This window comes from Staurois parvus, unplaced genomic scaffold (genome assembly GCF_062004578.1).
Source record: "Staurois parvus isolate SC_StPar_1 unplaced genomic scaffold, SC_StPar_1.0 ptg000031l, whole genome shotgun sequence".
Lineage (NCBI taxonomy): Eukaryota > Metazoa > Chordata > Amphibia > Anura > Ranidae > Staurois > Staurois parvus.
This window is the reverse complement of record NW_028317827.1, coordinates 16,165,439-16,193,258: the sequence shown is the minus strand read 5'-3', so window position 1 is coordinate 16,193,258 and position 27,820 is coordinate 16,165,439. Positions and strand designations below refer to the sequence as shown.

The 27,820-nt window shown below is 42.5% G+C and overlaps 1 protein-coding gene across 1 annotated transcript in view; it reads left to right on the top strand.

Moving 5' to 3' along the window:
• STK39 (serine/threonine kinase 39) overlaps window positions 1-27,820 on the top strand; it is a 466,349-nt gene that overhangs the window by 254,279 nt on the left and 184,250 nt on the right. Inside the window, exons 13-14 of the mRNA XM_089660286.1 lie at window positions 2,633-2,692; window positions 8,072-8,139. Coding sequence (XP_089516412.1) covers window positions 2,633-2,692; window positions 8,072-8,139 — 128 coding nt within the window. The remainder of the gene's footprint in view (window positions 1-2,632; window positions 2,693-8,071; window positions 8,140-27,820) is intronic.

Below are 27,820 nucleotides of genomic sequence, written 5' to 3'. Positions count from 1 at the left end.
TGTATATAAAGTTATAGTTTTTTTTGTGAGTATCTAAGCTTTTTGTTGTAGTCACACATAGAATAGAGATAGAATAGGTAGGCGCTATTATATACCGTATTTTTCGCTCCATAAGACGCACCTTACCATAAGACATGCCTAGGTTTTAGAGGAGAGAAACAAGAAAAAAAATATTCTGAACCAATGGACTGCAGACACAGTACAGGGGATGACCAGAGACTGCGGACATAGTACAGGAGATGAGCAGAGACTGCGGACATAGTACAGGAGATGACCAGAGACTGCAGACATAGTACAGGAGATGACCAGAGACTGTGGACAGTACAGGAGATGATCAGAGACTGCAGACACAGTACAGGAGATGACCAGAGACTGCAGACATAGTACAGGGGATGACCAGTGACTGCGGACATAGTACAGGAGATGACCAGAGACTGCGGACACAGTACAGGAGATGACCAGAGACTGCGGATATAGTACAGGAGATGACCAGAGACTGCGGACAAAGTACAGGGAATGACCAGAGACTGCAGACATAGTACAGGGAATGACCAGAGACTGCGGACATAGTACAGGGAATGACCAGAGACTGCGGACATAGTACAGGGAATGACCAGAGACTGCAGACATAGTACAGATGACCAGAGACTGCAGACAGTGCAGGGGATGACCAGAGACTGCGGACATAGTACAGGAGATGACCAGAGACTGCAGACACAGTACAGGAGATGACCAGAGACTGCGGACACAGTACAGGAGATGACCAGAGACTGCGGACATAGTACAGGGAATGACCAGAGACTGCGGACACAGTACAGGGAATGACCAGAGACTGCGGACACAGTACAGGGAATGACCAGAGACTGTGGACATAGTACAGATGACCAGAGACTGCGGACACAGTACAGGGGATGACCAGAGACTGCAGACACAGTACAGGGGATGACCAGAGACTGTGGACATAGTACAGATGACCAGAGACTGCAGACAGTGCAGGGGATGACCAGAGACTGCAGACAGTAAAGAAGATTACCAGAGACTGCGGACCTTTGGGGAGGGAGGGGGAACGGGTACCTGAATTTGACAGGTACCCACTCCCACTTCCGTGGAGTTGTCCTTCCTTCTTCCTCCTGCAGCGGCTTCTGTGACAGCAGGGTGCCCACTGCGCATGCGCGAAAAGCGCTGCACTTTGTAAATGGCCCGGAGCCTTCTGGGACCTGTCATGTGTCCCAGAAGACACTGGACCATTCACAAAGCGCAGCGCTTCTCACGCATGCGCAGTGGGCACCCGGCTGTCACAGAAGCCACTGCGGGAAGACTGCAGCGCTGGAGCGAGGAACAGGTAAGGTCCTGCAGGAGAGAAGAACTGAGCGGCCGGCCCGATATTCTGACATGGTGGCGGCAGAAATACCGGACCGGCCGCTTTACATTCGCTCCATAAGACGCACTGACATTTCCCCCCCTTTTTTTGGGGGAAAAAAGTGCGTCTTATGGAGCGTAAAATACGGTATATATGTATATATATGTATACATCAAAATACAATATAGAAGGGATGTGTATATACAAATAATCCCTATAACTAATCACTCTATATAGTGTAAGGCCCCCAAAACTTGGGCCAACTGTAGTGACCCTAGACAAATCTTGAAGCTGCCCCTAATTAAGTGTGACTGACACTTACAACATGCAAATAAAATATAAATAGATAGGTGCTACATTTGCCCAAACAATAAAAATAATCATGTAGTGCAATAAGAACATGATTAGTACCACCTGATGGTTATCTCAATTTTGGTCCATGCAAAAAATTTTAGCATACAGCACCTGGTATTCCCAGGCATTCTCCCATCCAGTTACTAATCAGGTTCAACCCTGCTTAGCTTCTGAAATCAGACAAGATCGGGTGCATTCAGGGTTATGTGGCTGTGAGTGGCTAAATGTGCTTAGACCAAAAAGTTATTGTAACCCCTCCATATAGCCATTCAACCAATAGTGAACATGTGAAGTGAATAATAAAAAACCATGAATATAATGACAACTCTTGTAACTGTCCCAAAATAGAGTAAATTCTAAAGAGGGTAAATTAAATAAAACAAATTGAAAAAAATAAAAAAAAATGAAAAAAGTTATATAAAAATATATAAAAAATAAATGTGACTGTGATCGTCACCACGTGTTCATAACCGTGAAGTGTAGATGACTCACTCACCAGATCCTTTGACCCCCTTCATTTGTATATTCACGCAATGACTCCAGACTGATTGGAAGTTTCAGGTCTCCATTTGGTTTTACACACACAGGGATAAGAAAACTGGAATTTTGGTTTCCAGCTGCATATATTTTTTTTATATTTTCTTTTTCAATTCCGGATGAAGCCCGTTTACATCTGATGCACACTGTATAGGATAATTATGGTGACAGTTATTATCATCAGTGGTTTGTGTTCATGTGCATATAGTCTGTGAAAACAAACTTGTTTCTAGAGGCTTCTGATAAACTGGTCTTATGTCAGTGCTGGATAATCACTTAATGAAACCAAGCCAAGGGAAAAAGGGAGCTTCTTCTGTCAGACAGTGTTAGTATTAAGTAGATGTTTATTATGCAAGTTGTAATACCTTCTTCTCTCCCCAGACTTCCACAGATAGCAATATGCAAACACGATTGCAGAATATGACTGTACTGGATACTCAGGTAAGCAGCTTTTGTAAATTACAAAATAAGGTATCCATCTTAGATCCCCATGTCTGTCTATCAGAATGTTAGAAGTGTATTGTAGCACAGCAGAACTTACAAAGAACAGCAGGTATTCTTGCTTCCCATTCCGTCACAATTCCCAAAAATAAGTGAGTTACTCCTTTAAAGTGTTATTAAACCAACATCAGTAAAATCAGTCTGTATATGCAGTAAAACATGCTTGTTATACTCACTGTAGAACCTAAGGGTTAATCCTCTGCATTGTGTAGGCTGTTTAATCCAGAGTTGTCTGATCCTCCTCTTCTTCTAATGTTCCCCATCCATTTGATGATAGTACAGAGCTCTAGGAGTCACTCCGCACATGCTCAGTTTAGTGTGTATGGTTAAAGAGGTTTTTTTTGCTTTGGGAGGGTGCATGTGATCAGCACATGGCCAATTAGCACTGTCCAGACAGAGGTTCGGGGATTATGTAGCCTCATAGGACAGTCAGAGGAGAATGAAAACTCCTCCTACAAGCTTTAACCAGTGCTCAGATGGGCACTGATAGAAGTCACAAGACTGCTCAAACTGCTGATGAGAAAAGGTATTTAGCAGTTTATATTTACTAAAATTATTGCATTTCCATGTTCTGTGTACTGTGGGAGACCAGATATAGTGAATGCAGGGTCTGGGGTTAGTAACATTTAAGGAATGTAACCATGCAAGTCATTCCTTTATGACCATTTGCCATCTGTACATTCAGAATCATTGCAGTACAGATGCATTCTAATATTGTAGAGCAATTAACTCCAGACAGCATACAGTTGTTCTAGGCTTGTTGGCCATCAGCAGGACAGTGCATGGAAACCATGGTTTCTATAGATTAGTACTTGGGGGGGGGTCAAAGGAAGTCTGGTAGCATGGTAGAACTAGTGAAAGGGAAGTGTACCTTCTCATTTGCAGTTGTAGTTATTTACAGACAATGCAAAGTGTTTTTCTATATACAGTGCCTTGAAAAAAGTATTCATACCCCTTGAAATTTTCCACATTTTGACATGTTACAACCAAAAATGTAAAATCTATTCTATTGGGATTTTATGTGATAGACCAACACAAAGTGGCACAGAATTGTGAAGTGGAAGAAAAATGATAAATGGTTTTCAACATTTTTTACAAACAGTGCAATGCTCTCTTTAAAGTGGACCTAGAAGATCTTTTATCACGTTAAAGTGGTTCTAAATGCTGTTTACTTTAATGCATTCTCTACATTATAGTAAAAAAGTCCTCCTACTTGTCTTTTCCCCTCTGTAAACACCGGGCTCCAAGTCACCGCTCCAGTACTGTCTCTGGTTCCAGCCCCGTCCATTTACATCCTGCTTTCACTAGAGAATCAGTCAAACTCCTGTGATGAGGGTGTGAGCGTGACTTACCAGCGCTGTGTGTGGATTGGGAGCGAGCATTCGCAGGTGCCTCGTTTACACCCTGCAAGATGCACCTGGAGAAGGGAGAGACCTGCACAGGATTCACCCGGAGGAGGGAAAGACATGCGCAGGATGCACCCGGAGGAGGGACAGACATGCGCAGGATGCACCCGGAGGAGGGAGAGACATGCGCAGGATGCACCCGGAGGAGGGAGTGACATGCGCAGGATGCACCGTGAGGAGGGAGAGACATGCGCAGGATGCACCCGGAGGAGGGAGAGACATGCGCAGGATGCACCCGGAGGAGGGAGAGACATGCGCAGGATGCACCGTGAGGAGGGAGAGACATGCGCAGGATGCACCTGGAGGAGGGAGAGACATGCGCAGGATGCACCTGGAGGAGGGAGGGACATGCGCAGGATGCACCTGGAGGAGGGAGAGACATGCGCAGGATGCACCTTGAGGAGGGAGAGACATGCGCAGGATGCACCGTGAGGAGGGAGAGACATGCGCAGGATGCACCTGGAGGAGGGAGAGACATGCGCAGGATGCACCTTGAGGAGGGAGGGACATGCGCAGGATGCACCTTGAGGAGGGAGGGACATGCGCAGGATGCACCTTGAGGAGGGAGGGACATGCGCAGGATGCACCTTGAGGAGGGAGGGACATGCGCAGGATGCACCTTGAGGAGGGAGGGACATGCGCAGGATGCACCGTGAGGAGGGAGAGACATGCGCAGGATGCACCTGGAGGAGGGAGAGACATGCGCAGGATGCACCTGGAGGAGGGAGAGACATGCGCAGGATGCACCTGGAGGAGGGAGGGACATGCGCAGGATGCACCTTGAGGAGGGAGGGACATGCGCAGGATGCACCTTGAGGAGGGAGGGACATGCGCAGGATGCACCCTGAGGAGGGAGAGATGTGCAGGATGCACCCGGAGGAGGGAGAGACATGCGCAGGATGCACCCGGAGGAGGGAGAGACATGCACAGGATGCACCTGGAGGAGGGAGAGACATGCGCAGGATGCACCTTGAGGAGGGAGAGACATGCGCAGGATGCACCTGGAGGAGGGAAAGACATGCGCAGGATGCACCTGGAGGAGGGAGAGACATGCGCAGGATGCACCTTGAGGAGGGAGAGACATGCGCAGGATGCACCTGGAGGAGGGAAAGACATGCGCAGGATGCACCTTGAGCAGGCAGAGACATGCGCAGGATGCACCCGGAGGAGGGAGAGACATGCGCAGGATGCACCTGGAGGAGGGAGAGACATGCGCAGGATGCACCTGGAGGAGGGAGAGACATGCGCAGGATGCACCTGGAGGAGGCAGAGACATGCGCAGGATGCACCTGGAGGAGGGAGAGGCATGCGCAGGATGCACCTGGAGGAGGGAGCGAACATGCGCAGGTGCCTCATTTACACCCTGCTGGATGCACCTGGAGGAGAGAGAGGCTGACAGCGCCAGCAGGGGAATGTCAGAAGAGGAAAGCAGCTTTTCTGGGCATGTAGGTATTACCTATTTGTTATCTAAAAAAAAAGAAAGCCTTTAGTATCACTTTAAGTGAGTGCTCTCTGTAAGTGTAATACTTCCAGTTATTTATTGCCTCTCAGAGATCACAGTATTCCCACTGGTCTTCATCTGTTTTTCTCTTCAGAAAGAGAGAGCTGTCCTTATTCAGGCATGGGTCAGCATCTACTTTCTGGACTGATATGAGGCTTGGACAGTTAATGGCTATGTTCAGAAATGTCTGACAGATCTGTACCCGACTTGCTACAATATTGCAGCCTGATTTGCAGCAGACTGATGTGATCCTGTCAGCCTAACCATCACTGCCTGCAGCTCAGAGCCTTTTTTTTTTAAATAATAGTGTTTTTTTAAAAATGAGACTTTGGCTGTATATTCTGATTTGTCAGGAATTTATTTTTGCAGTCTTTTGAAGCTAAAAAAAGATCAACTGTAAACAGCCCACTGTATTTTTTTTTTAATTAAGATGTTATAAAAGAAATGGAAATTGCAAAAAATATCAGTTTATAAACTAGAATAAAATCATAAAGTTGACCAAAACCCCCTAAAGATTCCCTTTTAACATCTTCATTAAGAAGATTTAATAAACCTGAAGTGCAAGTTTGTGGACTTATGTAATCTGTTATGAACTTTGGGGGCCCCATTCACACCAGGTGCATTGCCGTGATGTGCATTATGTGCGCTGGTGTGCTGCGGGATAAATGGCATCCCAGTACACTTTCAAAATACAAGTGGGCTATAATCAAAAACAAATGGAAAACGTGTCACACTCCATTAATAAATATGAAATATGCTCAACAAAATTATTCATAAACAATATAAAATTCAAAAAACCTTTTTCAAAAAAATTTTTTTTCAAAAAATTATATATATATAACATATGTGAGTCCAATTTTAGTGTGCAGTCCTTCAAAAACTGTGTGCTTATTTTAAGACACAATCCATGCTCTTTTTAAATGTCTTCCGCTAGTGAAACATAAAAAAAAGTCCACAAAAACTTTAACTTATGTGCTCCTTCACCAATGTGCGCTCACCTGATTTATATGATCAAACTGTTAAGTGAGGTCATAAAAAGCTTGTGTCCCTTTAATTGGACTTGGAAATATATGGATTTAACCCCGCTGGCAGTATTCCCAAGTGAAGCTCGGGGTTAACTTTCAGTACCAGAAGCGGTAACCCCGAGTTACACTCGGGATTACACTGCAGCGTTGCTCAGGGATTCCCTCCAGCACTTACCTTGTCCTGCGCTCCCTTGATGTCCCCCCTGCAGCTTCCCCGGCCATCTTCTCCGGCCGATGCCGGCATCCGTCTTCCGGGTTCCGTTCCCTGAGAGCATTGGGATGTACAGGGGACGGAACCGGCGGGAAATGAAAAAATTTAAAAAGCGACATTCATTCAATTCACTAAAATCTCATGGTATAACATTACTGTATCAAACCATTTCACATACATTTTGTCCCGAGTGCTTTGTCCTGTGCCCTGCCTGCATTTTTACTGTTCTTTCTGCCTGGAAACTGAGAAACGTCCAGAGGTTTTAGACCAGTCAGAGAACAGCAATAGTAAATTAGAACCACTTGCAGAATTGAGTGATAATAATAATTGAACTCAGTGATGTGTGAACTTGGCGCTCTAATTCAAATTTCAGTGTTTTTGGTTTGATTACATTATTGAATTAAATTTATTGTTATTATATTATTTTTTTATGATTATTATATTATTATTTATGATTTCGTGTTTCAAATTTTATCATACCTGGGATGTTTACTAGACTCTTGTTCGGACAGATTCCAGTGAGTTATTCCTAAGAATTACAGGCCTACAATAAAAAAATAACATATCTCCATGCAAAAGAATGTACCGCTTTGAGCACAGGAATACTGACATAATCAGACCACTAGGGAGGTTAAGTATCCCTCTCCCAGATGGATGGATGGAGTATTCCCTTTTTCCAACAGGGGGTTTCACATTGCAGCACAGCACTCGAGACCCCTATTTCGTGTGCCTATTTTTAGTGCATTGGGGGGTGTTGCAGTGCATTCATTTGAAAAAGGCTGCCTAGCTCAGGGTGCCGCAACACTTTTCAACACATGGAAATGCCTGCTCTGCAGTGTAGTGCACTGTGCTGTAAATGGACCCTGAAAGAGCTTGAGGTATATTTTAATTCAACCCCATTTTTATATGAAATAATCTGTTGTTTCATGTTATAAGAGCAATGTTTTAGACTGGCCTTCAGCTGGACTGCGAGTCAGCCATGCTTAGCAACATTTCATTTCAAGTCTAGCAAGAGAACAGTATTGAGAAACTTATTTTGCTGATAACTTATTTATTTTGCTGAATCTAACAAACTTGATTAGAAAATATAAAAATGTTACTTTGCTCAGCAACCTCAAACTGCAGTTTATTTTCTGTGTCTGAACAGCTCTTCTAATCCATTTCCTTTGTTGTTAGGCACAAACCAATGAAAGCCATCATGATAATAGAATTCCGTCTGTGATTAACCTTGTTCTGCGGTTAAGGTAAGAAATACCAGTCTCTTTGTAGCTGTTAAACCTAGGTTGATGATTAAAGTGGCTTGTAGCCAAGAATTAAAGCTGAACTCTAGAATATAAGTAAATTGATCAATAAGTCCCATTACATATAGACATACAGTAAGAAAGCTGCTAATTGCTCAAATGGAATCTTCACCGTTTTGGAGAGAAATAACGTATTAACCATGGTGATGGTATTTTGTAAATCTCATTGATAAATTCATGTATTGCTGGGCACCAAAAGGAGGTATCAATAGAGTGTAATGGTCACATCCATGCATTGTGCAGTGCTTGAAGTAACTACAATATCCATGTAATGAGAATTGTAGTTGTTTATTGGTGTTCTTGTGGACAGGTTTATTGGTGTTCTTGTGGACAGGATTAGGGGGTGGGTATTGGCCAAGCAAAAGGAGACAACTGGTCTTTCAGTCAAACTGTTAGGTCATGGTGGTAGTGACAAACCAGGAATCTCCTGACCTGTCAATTAATTGACGCATGGTAAGAATCAGAGACTCCTGGCTCCGTCCACTACAGTGAGCCACATAATTATGTCACTGCTTGCTTTTCTTAGGACCTACAGAGTGGATTGTGTATGACCAGTGGCTGGGGGGAATAGGGGTCACTGGTTGTAAAAAAGGTATATACAGAGGCATGAGACCTGATTTATTCAAAGCCTAAGTTAGCACAAAGGGACAGTATTTACTGTTATTGTGATGTGTCCCTTGTGCTGATGGCTGGTGGTTTAGTTGAATTTTTCATCTTCAGATTTCCCCTCTACCCATACTGTCGTAATCTTCTGGTTTTGCTGGGGTTATTTGAGCTAGAGACTCATCAAGAGTCTGACTATGCCTTCAGCAGTCTATGAATGGAGGAGATGAACCTTTATTTCATCCACCAATCCTCCACTCATAATTTGCATTTCATTCATGGAGGTTATAGTACAGCTTCTATAAATGGAGGAGGAGGGCAAAAAGGGTAAGCATAGTCAGGACCCTTGATGAGTGTCAGTCACAGGTCCCTCTGCTCTATTAACCCCAAGCAGCAATGGAAGATTAACACTGTGAAGGTGGGGGGGTCGGAGGATGAAAGATTTCAACTAAAGCAGTAACCATCAGCACAAGGAACACTTCGCATTGATAGAAAGTACTGTACCTAGTGCTGATATTTTTTACATATCTGACTAAACTTTAATGTGATTGCACTGTTGCTGTTTATCTCAGAAAATAAATGTGAGCATGTTGCATAAATGTAACAACTGAACTTTTTTTTACATAATATTTATGCCTGGAGTTAAGCTGTAAATATTGGTTGATCTGCCACCTTGCCAAAGCACCTACGCATGCTTGCAGTTATATATGAAAACTTTGCTTTCACAGGAAGGAAATATATTATTGTTTTATTGTATTTCATAAAGCTTCAGGCATTCGTGGTGGTAACGGAAGTATTTCCACTAACTGGGGAATTCTGTTCTTTTCGATGATATAATGTTACATCATTTAACTTAATTGTACAGTATACTGAATATGCTGCCACAGCTAGTAGTATAAGCAGGGAATCCTAGGGAGTGATCGTTAAAGTTCCCTGTGCTTTGAAGTAGATCTAAACTGAAAAGTGAAGATTTGCTCCAGGTCTATGGAATGTATAGAAACATTAATGTGTATGTACAGGTGAAACTCGAAAAATTAGAATATTGTGCAAAAGTTCATTTATTTCAGTAATGCAACTTAAAAGGTTAAACTAATATATGAGATAGACTCATTACATGCAAAGCAAGATAGTTCAAGTCGTGATTTGTCATAATTGTGATGATTATGGCTTACAGCTCATGAAAACCCCAACTCCACAATCTCAGAAAATTAGAATATTGTGAAAAGGTGCAATATTCTCGGCTCAAAGTATCCCACTCTAATCAGCTAATTAAGCCATAACACCTGCAAAGGGTTCTTGAGCCTTGAAATGGTCTCTTAGTCTGGTTCAGTAGGAATCACAATCATGGGAAAGACTGCTGACCTGACAGTTGTGCAGAAAACTATCATTGACACCCTCCACAAGGAGGGAAAGCCTCAAAAGGTAATTGCAAAAGAAGTTGGATGTTTCCAAAGTGCTGTATCAAAGCACATTAATAGAAAGTTATGTGGAAGGGAAAAGTGTGGAAGAAAAAGGTGCACAAGCAGTAGGGATGACCGCAGCCTGGAGAGGATTGTCAGGAAAAGGCCAGTCAAAAGTGTTGAGGACTTTCACAAGGAGTGGACTGAGGCTAGAGTCAGTGCATCAAGATTCACCACACACAGACGGGTCCTGGACATGGGCTTCAAATGTCATATTCCTCTTGTCAAGCCGCTCCTGAACAACAAATGACGTCAGAAGCGTCTTACAGGGGCTAAAAAAAAACAGACCTGGTCTGTTGCTCAGTAGTCCAAAGTCCTCTTTTCTGATGAGAGCAACTTTTGCATCTCATTTGGAAACCAAGGACCCAGAGAATGGAGGAAGAATTGAGAGTCACACACTGCAAGATGCTTGAAGTTCAGTGTGAAGTTTCCACAGTCTATGTTGATTTGGGGAGCCATGTCATCTGCTGGTGTTGGTCCACTGTGCTTCATTAAGTCCAGGGTCAAAGCAGCCATCTACCAGGAGATTTTGGAGCACTTCATGCTTCCTTCCGCAGACGAGCTTTATGGGGATGCTGACTTGATTTTCCAGCAGGACTTGGCACCTGCCCACACTGCCAAAAGCACCAAAACCTGGTTCAATGACCATGGGATTACTGTGCTTGATTGGCCAGCAAACTCGCCTGACCTGAACCCCATAGAGAATCTATGGGGCATTGCCAAGAGAAGATGAGAGACATGAGACCAAACAATGCAGAAGAGCTGAAGGCCGCTATTGAAGCATCCTGGTCTTCCATAACACCTCAGCAGTGCCACAGGCTGATAGCTTCCATGCCACGCCGCATTGAGGCAGTAATTGCTGCAAAAGGGGCCCAAACCAAGTACTGAGTACATATGCATGCTTATACTTTTCAGAGGTCCGATATTGTTCTATGTACAATCCTTGTTTTATTGATTGCATGTAATATTCTAATTTCCTGAGATTGTGGATTTGGGGTTTTCATGAGCTGTAAGCCATAATCATCACAAGGATGACAAATCACGGCTTGAACTATCTTCCTTTGCATGTAATGAGTCTATCTCATATATTAGTTTCACCTTTTAAGTTGCATTACTGAAATGAACTTTTGCACGATATTCTAATTTTTCGAGTTTCACCTGTATAGTCAGGGTTTTTTTTTTTGGATAGAGTAGGCAAGGACCTGTTCCTGTTGGAAGATTTCACTCACCTCTTGTTCTGGTGATGACTTCAAAATGTTGGATTCATCATAACTTTCTTTCTTGGTGACAGTGGTTACAAATACACTTAGAGAAATTAATCTCCATAATGGGGAACTTAACAGTGGGGGACAGCTGTGAGTGGTAGCCAATCTGCTTCTAACTTCAGGTTGTTCAGTTAACCTTTGTGTCACAGCCTGGGTCCAAACCTGGGCCTTCTGCGGTGAGTGGCAATGTTTTTTCTTGCTGAGCCACCTGGAATGCTGGAAAGCTCCCTTGACAATTATTTGGAAGATCCTACCTTGACCTTGTTTGTCATGAACCTTGAACCCCTTGCTCCTGCCATTGACTTCCTGATATGATAGAGCCATGTCTCTGAACTTCCAGTTTGCCAGATTATTGTGCTCTCCAGCCAGCAACTTGCGCCTTACCTTCTCTGTTGTTATCCATATTTTGCAACCACTCGTTATTGACCCTTGGCTTGTTTTCGACTACGCTTCTGCCTGATCCCAACCTGCGACTGCCCATTACCGACCTTGGCTTATTTACTGACCACGCTTCCATTTGATCCTTACCTGCTTATACGCTACTGGACCTCCGCTTGCTCACCTCATGGTGCGGTGATCCTGAGGACCGCGACCTGGTGCTAACATGCAGCAAAATCCATCTCCACCATCAGGAGCTCTGGTGAACACTGGTTGGTACTGAGACTCCGCACCTTGGGTGATCCCACTCCTCCGCCACGTGGACCTGCCTGTGTACCTATTCTTCTGGTTTCAGGTGAGCCTTTCCACTGCTATAGCAACTGGTCTTTGAGCCTGACCTCTGATCGTGACACTGCCAATAAAACCTGGAAGCTGATTGATTGCTATGCAGAGCTGCACCAGATTTTTCATGCTCTAGGCTTAGTAAATCTCCCCCAGTGCGTCTAATTCTTTCTACTCCATCCAAACCTAAAAGAAAAGTTTGCCTTTGCATATTCTCTAATTTTGCTTACGCAGTACTCCAAAAAGTCTACCTTACCTAGAATTCTTTCTGAAAAATAGTGATTTACTTCCTGGCATGCCACTGTTGTGCCTAGGCACTCCAGTTCTTTAGCCTAACAGCTGTATATCTGCAGCATGAGATCATGTAAGGCAAGGGGCAAACTGACAACTCATGGGGCCCCCGGGCAATAGTGGATCATGGGGCCCCTGTGTCCTTGCCCAAACTCAAAAAAGCCTATGAAAAAGGTACTAGGGGCATCTCATGGGGCCCCCTACTGACCCCGGGCCCTCGGGCAGTGACCGAGTTTCCAAATGGTCAGTCCGCCCCTGTGTAAGGCACGCCTACTTCTGATAGCTAGACTCACAAGATTTGGAGTGAGGTTTGGTAATGCTATACTGCTCTGTATTCTGTACAAAGTCACTCTTTCAAGCGTAAAAGTGTCGATTTTTATCATGCTGAAGCATTGAAGCTCCTTTTTTGTTCATACAAAACCCCATCCTTTTTACTACGATATCCCAACAGGTGTAAAATGCTGTCACGACATAGCATGAGCATTTAGGAGCTGGCATTCTGTCGCTAGGAATATTTCTGCTCCACTTGTCTTATTTGCAAGCCACACTAATAGGACGATGCAAATATATTTTATGTTGACCTCATTGAATATCTTGGCAGGGGTTAATTTTCTCTGATGAATCATTGTCAGATTAATTGCTGTCATACATGAAAGTGGCTGTAGGCTTTCTGAATACTACATTATGTTTTTCTTTTGCTTTTGTGAGATCACAGTAAGAGATTTTTAATGAGTTTCTTTCACACTTGGCCAGTTCGTCTCTAGCAGGAATAAAGTATGACTCTTCCAGAAGTTGTGTGTTTACATCATTTTTCACTGGGAGATTTGATTGGCAACAGTTGAGAAATGACATACACTTTTTAAAAGAACATTGTTACTGTCTCCTGTGAGCCATGCATTAAAGCGATGTCCTCATCAACACGGCCGCAAAGGCAGACTGCGGGGACGTAGCAGGATGGTTATGGAGTGTGCAGGGCATTTCATCTCAGCTCACTGGTTATAGGCAATATACTACAGTGTGTATTATCAACCGTGACTTTTCAGAGATTTTGAAAAGTACAGTCAGGTTCTGGTTTAAAGGGCAACCCCAGCCAACAGCTTAAAAAGCTGTTGAAATGAATGTATAGGAGCTGCTAAAAGATATGCAGTGTATGATCCTCTCACCCTTTTCTGTGCTTTTTGATAGTTTAAGATAGTAATAGCATTCATCAGTGCCTGCACTTTTGGGCGCAAGAGCTTCATTTTGTGTTTTGTTTGGGTGTTGGGCATGGTGGTATCTTTGCCCCCCTTCCTGTCAGGGATCCAATAATATTATTCAGTGTAGCTTTCTGCCCTGCCATTCAGTAACTGCAGGCAGGCAGTTACTGAATGGCAGGAAGAATCAATGAACTACTAGACCGCTCTCCAGCACCCTCGTACTTCATTAAGAACTACAAGCTGTCAGCCACAATGGTTGACGGTAGTTGTAGTTCTCTCATTAACATAATTTTGTCAGTGATTGATATGGGTGGAGCCCTGCATGGCCACAATCTGTTTAAATTGTGACAGCAGGTGTGGGGAGAAGATCCCCTGCCTGCTGTCACAACTCGGTGGGGGTGTGGGGGCTGTGTATTTATTAACATGACACATGTTTCAAGCTATGGGTGTAACATATAACATGTTATAAAGGTGAACCTATCCTTTAAAGGATAATTTCACCTTCTGAAAAAAAAAATAAATGTACCTTTTTGCATTTAAAGAAATGTGCATTTTTTTTTCTAAGGAGCCTGTAGAGCATTGCACCCATGATCAGTAGAACGCAGGCTCAATTTCAAGCTCCTGCAGGCTCTCTGCCTTCTGTCTGCCTGTGCCTAGTACAGACATGCAGTTACCTGAGATCAGGAAGCTCAATAGACTATGAGAGTGCTCACCAGCTCCCTCCCAGTTCATTGAAAATTACAGTGCATCAGCTGCAATGGCTGATGGTATTTTTAGGCATTCATTCCCACGAAACTGTAAATGAATGATACAACCCCGCAGGGCCATGTTATTTTCAAATTGTGACAGCGGGCATGGGGAGAAGATCCCCCTCCACTGCCACAGTGAGGGGGAAGAGGTTGCAGCTGCTGGAACATGTTCCATGTTTCATCCTAAAAATGGGTGGAAGTAACTTGTTCCAGATGGTGAACTTATCCTTTGACAATAAAACCTATAACCTGATTGATTACCATGTAAACCAGATTCTGTGTGCACCAGTTTTAGTAAATACCCCCTATGTTTGTATCATACATTTATCTTCCTTTTTTATGAATACATACATTTTATTTGATCTTGAAGCTGCTACTTGACATTGAATGTTGCTGCTTGGCTCACTGTCGATTGGTATTCCTCTGAGTTGGGTCACAATGATGCAATGGTGGGGGGGGGGCACAGACATACAGTAGTCAATCTCTCACAATACCCCAGAAAAAAACAGAAACAGGAATAATTCCTGGCATTTCTATTTAAAAAATCAGCTAACGTTCAAATTGAAAGACTTGTCTTGCTTCAAAATCTGGGGTAAAATCACGAATGTATTTTGTATAACCTATTATGAACACCATTTTGCCTTAGCAGTGGCTTTGTCTTCTTTTGCCTTCTCCCAGTCCTCTATGCCTCCTTTCTTCTCATACATCACATAAAAAAAATCCCAGAACGCCAAAATGTTAGGTCACCTTCTTTGTCATTTAATATCACTTGTTTTTATATCTATTCCTTTATTACTGTTTGCCATATGAGTTCATCATATTAAAATTTAATGTGGAACAATATCGTCCTTACAGGTGACATCTGGCTGTTGAACAAGGACTCACAACTACTGATCCCTTTTTGTTCAATACAAGACTATTATATATTCTGCATCCTCACTCATAGTTTGCCTTCTGTACCTGGACTTGAAAATGTATTAGCCAGATGGGGGCATGACTGACAGATAAGGTGTAATGTGCAAATGAGAAGTGAAAGGCCTTAAACTATATTTGAATGTTAATATGTACTGAAAGATGGCTTTCACCTTCACACATCCTATTCACTGAAACAAACCTAACATTTTCCCCATGAGTGTGTAATGAACAAGGAAGAAAGTTACTGTAGAGTAAATGATTAACTGTTTACCAATCTTGTACAAGTGCAGTGATGGCAACAAAAATGGGAAGGGGATGCACAACCCGCTGTACATGCAGTGAAAGGGTCATAGGAGGTTGGTACTGTCAAGGGTCAGAACACCCAAGTGCAGGCATTAGGGTGGGAGGCAGTTGATACTGACTGGTGGCTCATCCAGTTGGTAGTGCTATGTGCCCCAATCTAGGAGCAAGCACTCTTCGACTATGCTAATGGGAAAGCACAGTTCAACATTTTTGAGTTATGTAGACTGTACACTATACGAAAAATCATTGGAAAGTGCTTTTGAAAAATGAAAAATCTTTTGGCAGAGCTTACGATATTACCATCATGTACTGACCAAATTTTGAAAGATGAGTTGTTCAGTGGTCATAAATTATTCGGTTTATTGTTCATTTTGCTCACATTAGAAAGGAAGTGACTAAATGTATTTGACTTTTCCATTTTAAAGTATAACTAAAGGCAAAAACATTTTTTAGTTTTGGATAGAGTGCAGAGGGATTGGAACACCTGTCAGTTTTTATTGCTCTCTGTGTCCTTGGGGAGATTATTATTATTATTATACAGGATTTATATAGCCCGAACAGTTTGATCAGCACTTTACAATATAATACAGCAACAATACAGTTCAATACAAGAGGGTTAGGAGGGCCCTGCTCCTTGGAGCTTACAACCTAAGAGGGAGGGGCTAGTGGTACAAAGGTAGTAACTGTAGGGGATGAACTGGTAGGAGGAGTAGAAGATTTCATTATTGGCTGAGGGCAGGATAGGCTTCCCTGAGAGATAGGTTGTCAGAGATCACCTAAAAGTGAGCAGAGTAGGCGATAGTCTGATAAATTGGGGTAAAGAGTTCCGGAGGATGGGGGAAGCTCTGGAGAAGTCCTGGAGACAAGCAAGAGATGAGGGAGCAAGAGAGGAAGAGGTCGTGTGAGGAGCGGAGAGTACGGCTTGGGTGATATTTGGAGACAAGATTGGAGATGTAATTTGGGGCAGAGTTATAAATGGCTTTATATGTTGTTGTTAATGTTTCACCCTCTTTATTTGTCCTATCATGTTTATCATTATCATTGAAAGTGAAAGTAGAAGAAAATACCACATTTTGGGTTGTCCCCAGAAAAGTAATAGAGGGGAAATTGGCACACTGGGGGGTCCCCAAGAGATTCCCTTAATTTGGAGTGATTTCCTTTCATTTTCTGTTTTGGCTATAGGACAAGAAGTGAAGGTAAATCTCCCTGTTGGGACAAAGAGGGTAAAACTAAACCTTACAGGGATTTTAACTCTCCCTTACTCTATCCAAAATAAAAAAAATGCCCATTTAGCTTATTTAAAGTAAACAAAAAAAAATTTGGTTTCAGGGCCAGTTCACTATGACCACATGCAAAACGCACTTCATTTGTGATCTGCAGGAGGTGTCAATAGAAAGTTAACATCCCAAACGCAGGTCGCAAAGGCAGTGTATTTGTCCACAGTTTGTACCATGCAATCCGGTTGCAGTGCATTTTAACCACTTGCCTACTGGGAACTTTTACAACCTTCCTGCCCAGGCCAGTTTTCAGCTTTCAGTGCTGTTTTACTTTGAATGACAATTGCGCAGTCGTGCAACACTGTACCCAAACTAAATTTTTATAATTTTTTTTTGACAGAGCTTTCTTTTGGTGGTATTTAATCACCATTGTGTTTTTTTATTTTTTGCTAAACAAACTAACAAAAACTGAAAATTAAAAAAAAAAAAGTTTTTTCTTAGTTTCTGTTATAAAATTTTGTAAATAAGTGATTTTTCTCCTTCACTGATGTGTGCTAATGAAGCTGTAGTTATGGACACTGATAGGCTGCACTGATGAGAACTGATAGGCGGTACTGATGGGCTTTGACAGGCATCACTGGTGCGCACGGAAAGGCAGCACTCATATATGGCACTGATAGGCGGCACTGATTGGACCTGTTAGGTGGCACTGATGGGCACTGAAAGGGGGGACTGACTGGCACTGAAGATCAGCTCTGATGAGCACTGATATGTGGCATTGATGTGCACTGAAATGTGGCATTGATGGGCACTGATATGTGGCATTGGTCACTGACAGGTGGCAATTAGGGGCACTAACAGCTGGAACCTATGGGGCTACACTGATAATCAAGGCACTTGTGATCAGTGCCCTGATGATCAGTGTACATGTCCCCTCTGAGGAATGCCGCTTACCAGTTCTCCTCCGCATGCACTGTCAGCGATAACCAGCATTTCCTGTTTACATGCGATCAGCTGTGATTGGACACAGCTGATCACATGATAGAGCCTATGTAATTGGCTCTTTACTGCGATCCGTGATCTGCTGTGTCCCAGGGACACAGCGCACCACTGATCGCCGCGCCGCGCGCTCCCAGCTAGAGTGGGAGGGCGTCATATAATGTCCTCCCAGAACAAGAGAACCGCCGCCCTCCTGTCATTTCCTTATATGGCGGGCAGGAGGCAGTTAAAAAGTAGTGCATGCACTACTTTTGGTGAGGTTTGATTGTTGCCCATTCAAAATGAACAGAACCAAATGTGAATTGCACAGGAATGCACAGTGTGTTCCTTTGTGATTCATGTGCAGGCATGGTGTGAACCAGTCCTTTATAAAGTGTGCTAAAAGCAACTTTCTGTGCTTGTACTTCAATATATTTTTTTTTTTCATAACTGAAATAAATTAGCTTCAACTTGTGCTTGAACATATATTACTATGTGCCCTGCTAGATAAAATATATATATATATATAAAATTTTTTGGTGTAGACAAATGATCATTGATTCTGGATTGTATGTTCATTCTAACAAAGTATTTTGCTTCCAAGTTACCACACTTGAAACCCACTAACCGTTCAAATGTTCTTCATTCAATCAAAGATGTTTCAAAATTTTCTATTGATTTTTTGGTTTTGAAAAGTTGAAACCGATTAGCATTTTTCACCCACTAATTATTCAGAAGTCGAATGAACGTTACAATCGATAGAATTTCGTGCAATGTTTTGTATAGTGTATGACCACCATTAGTTGTAGACTGGTTTTGAAGTCAAGGCTGTATTTCCACATGTGAGCCAGTGCCTAGGGTGACTAGATAAACTGACATGACAGAGGTATATTACGTTATCTTTATTTGCTATTTCCATTTGTTCTCTTTGGCCACCTCTGGGCACTTTTGAATTAATCCAGCAGAAACACTCAAGAATGAGGAGTAACAAGACTATGCCTTTGCTAAAATGCAGTCATCATGTCTCTTTGCAATCTAGTATTTGATAAACCATATAGTCCAGTTGTAGCTCTGCATATAAAACAGAAGGCATGCCATTCTTATCTCTTTATAGCACAGTCTGGGTTTAATTGGAATCATCAAGTAACAAATGGTAAAACACATTGGTGGAACATTAATGAAAATGCCTTACTGATCACACACACCTAGGGCAGCATAATCTTTTATTACAGCATCAATCGTTGGACTACCTTTGACAGTTGCAAAATCGGATCTTTATGACCAAACAGAGCACTTTTAAATAGCCATGTGTGTCCCTGGGTCCAATCCTTTTGACAAATCCGTTCAAACAACCCTTAGATACTATTTTGCATTTGCAACTAATTGTTGATCTGTGCCACTTACTGGTCACAGGGATTTCTCAGCCAGACCTGTTAGCAAATTCAGTTTTGCCGGTGTTTGCATTTGTTTTTAGCAAAACAGTGAACCTTCAAGAACACAGCAATATGATCATTTGCAAGGAAAGCTCTGCAGATGGTGAATTATATAAATTGAGAAAATGCCTGGTAATTAAGAAATTAAATAAACAAATGAGTGTAGCTTGCAGTCACTTTGCAAATGCATTCATTTTAATTACATTTCTGAAGTATGTAAAGCAATTAGCCTGGAAAAGGTGGCTGCTTACCAGGACGTTGGGTAAGTATCGCTCACATTGCTACAATACTTAATAAGCTGCAAATCATCCTTTATTTTTAGTTTAAAAACAAACTGAATATAATCTAAAGCTAATGATTTATCAAAAATCTATCTAGGTATTATGTTATTTAATTAGTTGCACTAAAACACAAGACTTCACAGACAATACTATGAGAGATATACGAATAGATAGGCACAGTGCACTGCATGCATCGAGGAATATTCTATAGAAATTATATAAATGTTTAACCACTTCCCGTCCGGCCCATGTAGATAAACGGCCAGACGGGAGCGCTGCTGAAGCAGGTTGACATTTCTAAACGTCACCCCGCATTCATTACCTGTGCGCGCTCCCTGGGAGCGTGCAGCACTGCGATCGGTGCCCGCTGTGTCCTCCGAACACAGATAGCTGTACGGGACCTCTGCATGAGGTCCTGATTCATGTGATCACTGATTGGCCAATCAGTGATCACATGAATAGTATTATTATTATTATTATTATGCAGTATTTATATAGCGCCAAAGGCTATGCTCAGCGCTGTACAGTAGCAAGGGGGACAGAACATGAGACAAGACAGTAACAAAACAGTACACGAGGGGTTCGAGGGCCCTGCTCTTTCGAGCTTACAATCTAGGAGGGAGGGGAAGGTGATACAGGAGGAGATGGCTGTGGGGGATGGAGTGGTGGGAGGAGTGGTGGAGGTTGTTAGGTGAGGTCAGGTGTTAGGTGAGGTTGAGGTAGGCTTCCCTGAAGAGGAGGGTTTTCATGGTGCGCCTGAAGGTGAGGAGGGTGGGTGACAGTCTGATGGATTGGGGTAGGGAGTTCCAGAGGATGGGGGAAGTCCTAGAGAAGTCCTGCAATCGGGCGTGGGAGGAGGAGACCAGGGAGCTAGAGAGTAGGAGGTCCTGTGAGGAGCGGAGGGCACAGGTAGGGTAGTATTTGGGTATCAGGTCAGTTATGTAGTTTGGGGCGGCGTTGTGAATGGCTTTGTAGGCCAGGGTTAGCAGTTTGAATTTAATGCGTTGGGCAATCGGGAGCCAGTGAAGGGATTGGCAGAGGGGGGAGGCAGATGTGGAGCGCTTGGTGAGGTGGATGAGTCTAGCCGCTGAGTTTAGGATCGACTGGAGTGGGGATGACATCACTTCCTGACATCATTGGTTACTACTAGTGAAATCTGTGAATGATCACAGAGGTCACATGGTACAAGGCTATTCACAACAGCCTTGTACCATGTGACAAGCTGTGACCAATCACAGCTCTCACAGTAGTTCTCAATGGCTGAAAGAATGCAGCCAGAGAGGAGAAATGATTGCTTTTACAGCCTTTATGGGTGTAAACGCAATCAGTGTAAAAAAAGAAAAAAAAAATCTTCCTCACCCCCATCAAGTAGTACAGTGTCACTATGGGGACACTGTACTGCTAGGGTGACAGTATGTTAAAAAAAAAAAAAAAAACATTAATAATATAAAAAATGTAAAAATTATTTTTGAAAAATTATAATTTTTGGTTATAAACTAATTTGGGTTATTTTTTTTACTAAAAAGATAGATGAATACATTTTGGCCAAGATTTATAAAAGATTATTTATTTGCAACATTTTATAAGAAAAAAACTTGTTTTTCAAAATGTTTTGACTTTTTCATTTATATAGCAACAAAATAAAAATCCCAGTGGTGAATAAATACCACCAAAATAAAGTTTTATCTGTTTCAAAAAAATGCACTGAAAGCTGAAAATTGGCCTGGACTGGAAGGGGGTGAAAGTGTCCGGACTTGAAGTGGTTAAAGAAACTTTCCAGACACTAGATTCAGTATGGGATAGAGGTGACTGTAGCCGTATTAGTGTACTTGTTACAAAAACTATTGTGTACTGTCTGTGATACTTTTTTAGTTTGCTCTAACATCCAAATTTTCAAGACAAGCTTTCAGGGTGTACCCCCTTCTTCAAGGCCCAAGCAGTACTCCCTCTTCCATCCCATAGCTCTCTCCCTGCCTTATCTCAATAAACTATCCAAGTTAAATTACCATTGCTGTGTAAGTTCGTGTTTTTTCCCATCAGAGAATGTCTTATTAACATTCTGCTAGTACTGCATAGACCTTGCAGAAGGGGGTTCACCCTGAAAACTTGCTCTGAAAATTTGGATGTTAGTGCAAATAAAAATAGTGTAATGGACGGTACTCAATCTGTTTTGTAGTACTGGATAGAAATTCAAACCTCATATTTTTTATTATTATACAGTATTTATATAGCGCTAAAAGGTTTGCTCAGCGCTGTACATTATAGTGGGGGACAGAACATGAGGCAATACAGTAACAAAACAATACACGAGGGGCTCAAGGGCCCTGCTCTTTCGAGCTTACAATCTAGGAGGGAGGGGATAGTGGTACAGGAGGAAGTGGCTGTGGAGGATGGGGAGGTAGGAGGCGTGGAGGAGATCGGCTGTTAGGTGAGGGCAGGGTTGGCTTCTCTGAAGAGATGGGTTTTCAGGGTGTGCCTAAAGGTGAGGAGGGTAGGTGTGATGGGTTGGGGTAGTGAGTTCCAGAGGAAGGGGGAAGTCCTGGAGAAGTCCTGCAGTCGGGCGTGGGAGGTGGAGACCAGGGAGCTAGAAAGTAGGAGGTCTTGTGAGGAGCGAAGAGTATGGGTTGGGTGGTATTTGGGTATCAGGTCTGTGAGGTAGTTTGGGGCAGGTATTATTGGGGCCATAGGTATTCTTGTGTTCAGGAGTAGATTTTATCAGCATTTCAAATGCCAAACGCTTGAAAACACAGCTAACTGCATTTATAAGCGTTTGCGTTTGGAACTTTTTTTTAACTCTTCCATTTCCAGATGCTGTCCAGAGCCTTTTTTCATCATGAAAAATGCATGCAAAGCGGTTTCCCGGTACTCAAATGGACCTGGTACTTTGAGGTTTCGCATGAAAGAAAATATGTTAGACACTGCTGTAATAATTTCTGCACAGAAATGAGCTAATCTCAACAAATCTCTGCTTCTACTCTCTCTATTTCTCTCAAAATGTCTGAAATAGTTAATAATTTACCATTTTCCAGTGCATTCTGGGCATTTGGGAGGTTCTCCTGTGCTTATCTTTAAAAAACGCTTCTGAATGCAAACGCTCATAGACTCGGCTAAACGTGCATAAATGCGGTATGCAAACGCGGAAAAACTGATGTTTTTTAACCTGCGTTTTCCTGCTGTCAATTTCCAGTGTTCAGAAGAGTTCTCCAAATGCACCGTATACATGGAGCCTAACATGTATCTGTCATTTTTTTTATATTTTATATTGGAGAGAAAAACAAAGGTGTAACACAAAGTTTAAAGCCAGCTTTAGTGTCAGTTGTAAATGGAACTCTTGGACAACCTAAATGGAAGATGTTGTGTGTGATGTTCATATTGCTGGTGTTTAATCTATGTTTCCACCTATGCATTAGCATTATGGGCGTAATCTCTGCCTGGTCATTACTCTAACAAGCCTCCCCACACCAAGAAACCATGCCCATGACCAGGGGCGGACTGACAACTCATGGGGCCCCTGGGCAATAGGGGATCATGGGGCCCCTGTGTCCTTGCCCAAACTCAAGAAAGCCTATGAAAAAGGTACCAGGGGCATCTCATGGGGCCCCCTACTGACCCCGGACCCTCGGGCAGTGCCCGAGTTTCCAAATAGTCAGTCCGCCCCTGCCCATGACTATTTACCAATAACTTTCACCACAATGTATGTGTATGAACATGCAGTTGCTGTGGTGCATTAAAGGGGTAATTGTATTGTTTACTACATGTATTGGGGGCCCATTAGAGATGAACATGTGTCAGCGAGCATTAAAATAGACAGACACGGGTGATGAGCCTGCCTTAACATTACATCTATGGTTACACCTGAGGTTGTCCCATCCATTCTAGAAAATCCCAACCATTTATCTACCATTATTTACCTCAAAATTAAATCTCTGTACAGAGATGATTTTAATGTAACTATTTCTACAGTAAAATATTCCACTAACATGCACTTTGTATATTGTATATATCTGGTGATTAATTAATAGTACTTTGTGTGCCAAGATCAGACTGCTGGAGATATGTGCCTAATGGCGACTACTGTAGTTTTGGCGTGTTAACATACTGTATCTCTAAAGCAGGGATTACCACGTTATTTTTCTTGTGATTGGAAGGGATTTGAATGAGTAATGTGTTGTTTTGCTGCTCGTTAATTAGGTTGTTTATTTAGATGTATTGTTTGACTCACAGGGCATTCCATGTGAAAATGTATTAACCATCAATTCACTGATTTATTTGCAGATTTAGAACCATTGTAGAAGCATGTCTCTCATGCCAAATGAGCCAGTCAGCTAGGGTATTATTACAGAGTGACCCCGTCTTGGCAGTCAACTATGCTATAGCCTGCTTCAAGGCGAACAAAATGCTGCTTTGGTTGTTTCAGTACGCTACAGTTATGTCTATAAAAGCCTTTAAAATGACACCTCCAAGAAGGGATGTTTAATTGTTTTTTCTTATTAAAGTGAAAACTCACCCAAAATAAATACACTGTCTATTTTTTTACATACATGAAAGTGATCAGTTTTATGTAAATGCACGTTATCAATATGTGTTAGTAGTGGTATAATTATGTACCACATTTTCTCACAATGCAAGTCTGAGTCAGCTGAATGACGGAAATGCACACCCTATTTCATTTGTTGTTAAAGCAGAGCTCCACCCAAAAGGGGAAGTTCCACTTTAACCACTTGCCTACCGGGCACTTATACTCCCTTCCTTACTAAGCCAATTTTCAGCTTTCAGTGCTGTTGCACTTTGAATGACAATTGTGCAGTCATGCAACATTGTAACCATATGAAATATTTATCATTTTTTTCTCACAAATATAGCTTTCATTTGGTGGCATTTACTTGCCGCTGGGTGTTTTACTTTTTGCGCTATAAACAAAAAAAGCAAAAAGTAAAAAAAAAAGTTTCTTTGTTTCTATTATAAAATTTTGCAAACAGGTAATTTTTCTCCACTGATGTGCATTGATGAGGCTACACTGATAAGCGACACTGATGATGGGCACTGATAGGCGGCGCTGATAGGCAGCTCTAATTAGGTGGCATGGATAGGTGGCACTGATAGGCTGCACTGATGATGGGTACTGATAGTCGGCACTGACTGGCAGCAGTGGTGGGTACTGCTGGGGCGGCAGTGGGTGGCACTGCTGGGCACAGGTGGGTGGCACTGCTGGGCACAGGTGGGCAGCACTGCTGGGCACAGGTAGGCGGAACTAGTGGGTGGTACTGCTGGGCACCGACTATAGGGCATTGATCATCAGTGCCCTGATGATCGGTGCCGATCCCCGCTCTGACAACTGCCGGTTCTCAGCAGTACTTTCCTCACGCTCTGACAGCGTGAGGAAAGTGCAGCTGAGAACCGGCAATTGCTTTTCCTGGTGATCAGCGTGTCATTGGACACAGCTGACCACGTGGTAAAAGGCCGCTGTAATTGGCCTTTTACCACATCACGTCAGGTGCGCGCCCCCGGGGGCGTGCAGGAGAGCGCGTTCTGGGAGGACATCATATGACACCCTCCCAGAACTGGCCAGCCGCAGTGCAGCTGTCATTCGCCTATCTGCAGTCAGCAACTAGTTAAAGATTGGTCCTCAGCTCCCCATTAAGGATTGGCACCTTTGGGTGTGGGTACCCCACTTCCGCTGCGATCACCTAGGTGATCAGAAATGGAAGTTGTTTTTGTAGCTGCTGACTTTTATTTTTTTACAGTGAAAAAGGAAAAAGGAACAGATTTTAATCAAAACTTACATATAAAACAGGGATATCCAGCTTCCAGCACTAATCTTTCAAATCCTAGGTTGAAAACCACATGTTTCCAACCAACAAAATGGCCGCGGCGACACTTCCGGTTAGCGTGTGTGCGTGATGACGTCACTCTACTAACGCGTTTCGTCACTTCCGGACTTCATCTGCAGTATGTCCGTCTAGTACAGGAACAGAGCTCTGTTCCTGTACTAGACGGACATACTGCAGATGAAGTCCGGAAGTGACGAAACGCGTTAGGGGAGTGACGTCATCACGCACACACGCTGTGTCGCCGCGGCCATTTTGTTGGTTGGAAACATGTGGTTTTCAACCTAGGATTTGAAAGATTAGTGCTGGAAGCTGGATATCCCTGTTTTATATGTAAGTTTTGATTAAAATCTGTTCCTTTTTATGGATCCTGCCTAAAAGAGCCTTTCTTTACTTGTATGAGGAATACCCCTGAAAAAGAAGGATGAAGAGATACCTTTTCTTTATGTCAGCTTATGGCTGAAAATATTGGAAGAGGGTAATGGTACTTGGTATCACTTTTGGCTGGAGTTTAAAGGGTACTAGTACTTAGTATCACCATTCACTTGTGGTTGGAGTGATCACGATTTTTCACGTTTTTTGTTTTATTTTATTTATTTAAATTTTATTTATTATTTATTTGGATTGATATTTAATTAATTTAATTTGCACAATTTTGATGTGTTTTGAGTTGTGCACAGAGTGAAGTATATAAGTTTATATTTTAAGGGTAATACACTATGAATTATTTTCTTTTCTTTTTTCTTTGAGGTTATCAAGGAGTATTTTGAATCGTTTTTGCTTCACTGGACTTACAAGAAAATATTTTTGGAAATTATTTTTGGGACTTGGACATTTTGGGGTTTGTTAATATATTTGAGATATATATATCTATTCTACTTACTTGGAATTATGTGTGGTTTTATTTAAACATATTATATTTGGAGGTATTTTAGGTGATTTAGATGTGTATCACAAAAAGAATTTAGCAAATTGTATACTTTCTAGGAAGAAAGTAGTGTTTTGTGGTAGTGGTGCAATTAAGGAGCTTATTGATTGATTTAAAGTATAACTAAAGGCAAAACTTTTTTTTTTAGTATTGGACAGAGTACAGACGTATTAAAATACCTGCCAGTTTTTACTGCTGTCTGTTCCCCCATTACAGTAGAAGTAAACCCACTTTTGTATCTTTTACCTACAGATAAGCTTACAATAAGGCTTACTTGTAGGTAAAATGAATATCTCCTAAATGTGCACCAATTAGGAGATATTCACTCTTTTTGACATGCACTCTGAAGAAACAGCATACCCGTGCCGTTCCTTTGGAGCACTGTGCTATGTCCTGAAGCTCCCATGCGCATGCGCAGGAGTGATGTCATCGTGGCTCAGCCAATCAGACAGCCAGAGCTTGCAAACCGGGAAGGAAGACCAGGTGAAGATGGAAGCCTCTGCAGCGGGAAGGCTTCGTTTTAGGGTTAAGTCCTGCATAATGTGCTAGAATGCGATGCATACTAGTACATTATGACATTCATTTCCAAGGGATTTTAATTATTTTTTTTCTAGTGCTGCAGTTCACTACCACTTTAAGGAGATTCACCCTTTCTATTTGTCTTCTTTACCATTTTCATTGAAAGTGAAAGTAAAAGAAAAAGAAAATCCCAAATTTTGGGTTGTCCCCATAAAAGTAATGGAGGGGAAATCTTCCAATGGGGACACTAGTTCTGGTAGCCTGGGGGTCTCCAATGAATTCCCCTAGTTTGCAGGGATTTCCTCTCATTTCCTGTTTGGCTATGGGACAGGAAGTGAAGGACAATCTGTACAATGGGACACAGATGTAAAAAAAAAAAGCAGACAGGTTATAACCCTCCCTTACTCTATCCAAAATGAAGAAAAAAAAATGTGCCTGTAGTTCTAATTAAAGTCACAGTCTACTTAAACTAATCATATACTAACATGCATAATTTTTCTGTCTGAATATTCACAGTTCATTCTGGAAAAAGTATGTAAACCTTTATTCAATAGCTGGTAGAAACTCCTTTAGCAGCAATATCTTTCTGCAGATGTATTTTCAGCTGCAGGTTAGACTTGCTCAGGGCCAAAGTCATTGCTAGCACTGGGCAGCATGCACCGTGCTCCAGGTCCCAGAGAGGGAGGGGAAGATCTGTAACAAATTCTGTACAAGGGTAGGATGGTGGTCTGTATTGGGGGAGGGTCTCTATTAGGGAGGGGAGGTTGGGGAAGTTATATATTAGTGGGTATTTGGGGGGGTGGCTCTGTCCTGGTGGGGATTGCTGGGGGAAAAGCTGTACTGAGGGGACTTATACTTGGAAGAGGGTTTTGCTATGTACACTGTCCTGTGCATTACATATTCCTGACCCCTGTGTTGCACTCCTGACCCCTGAATCC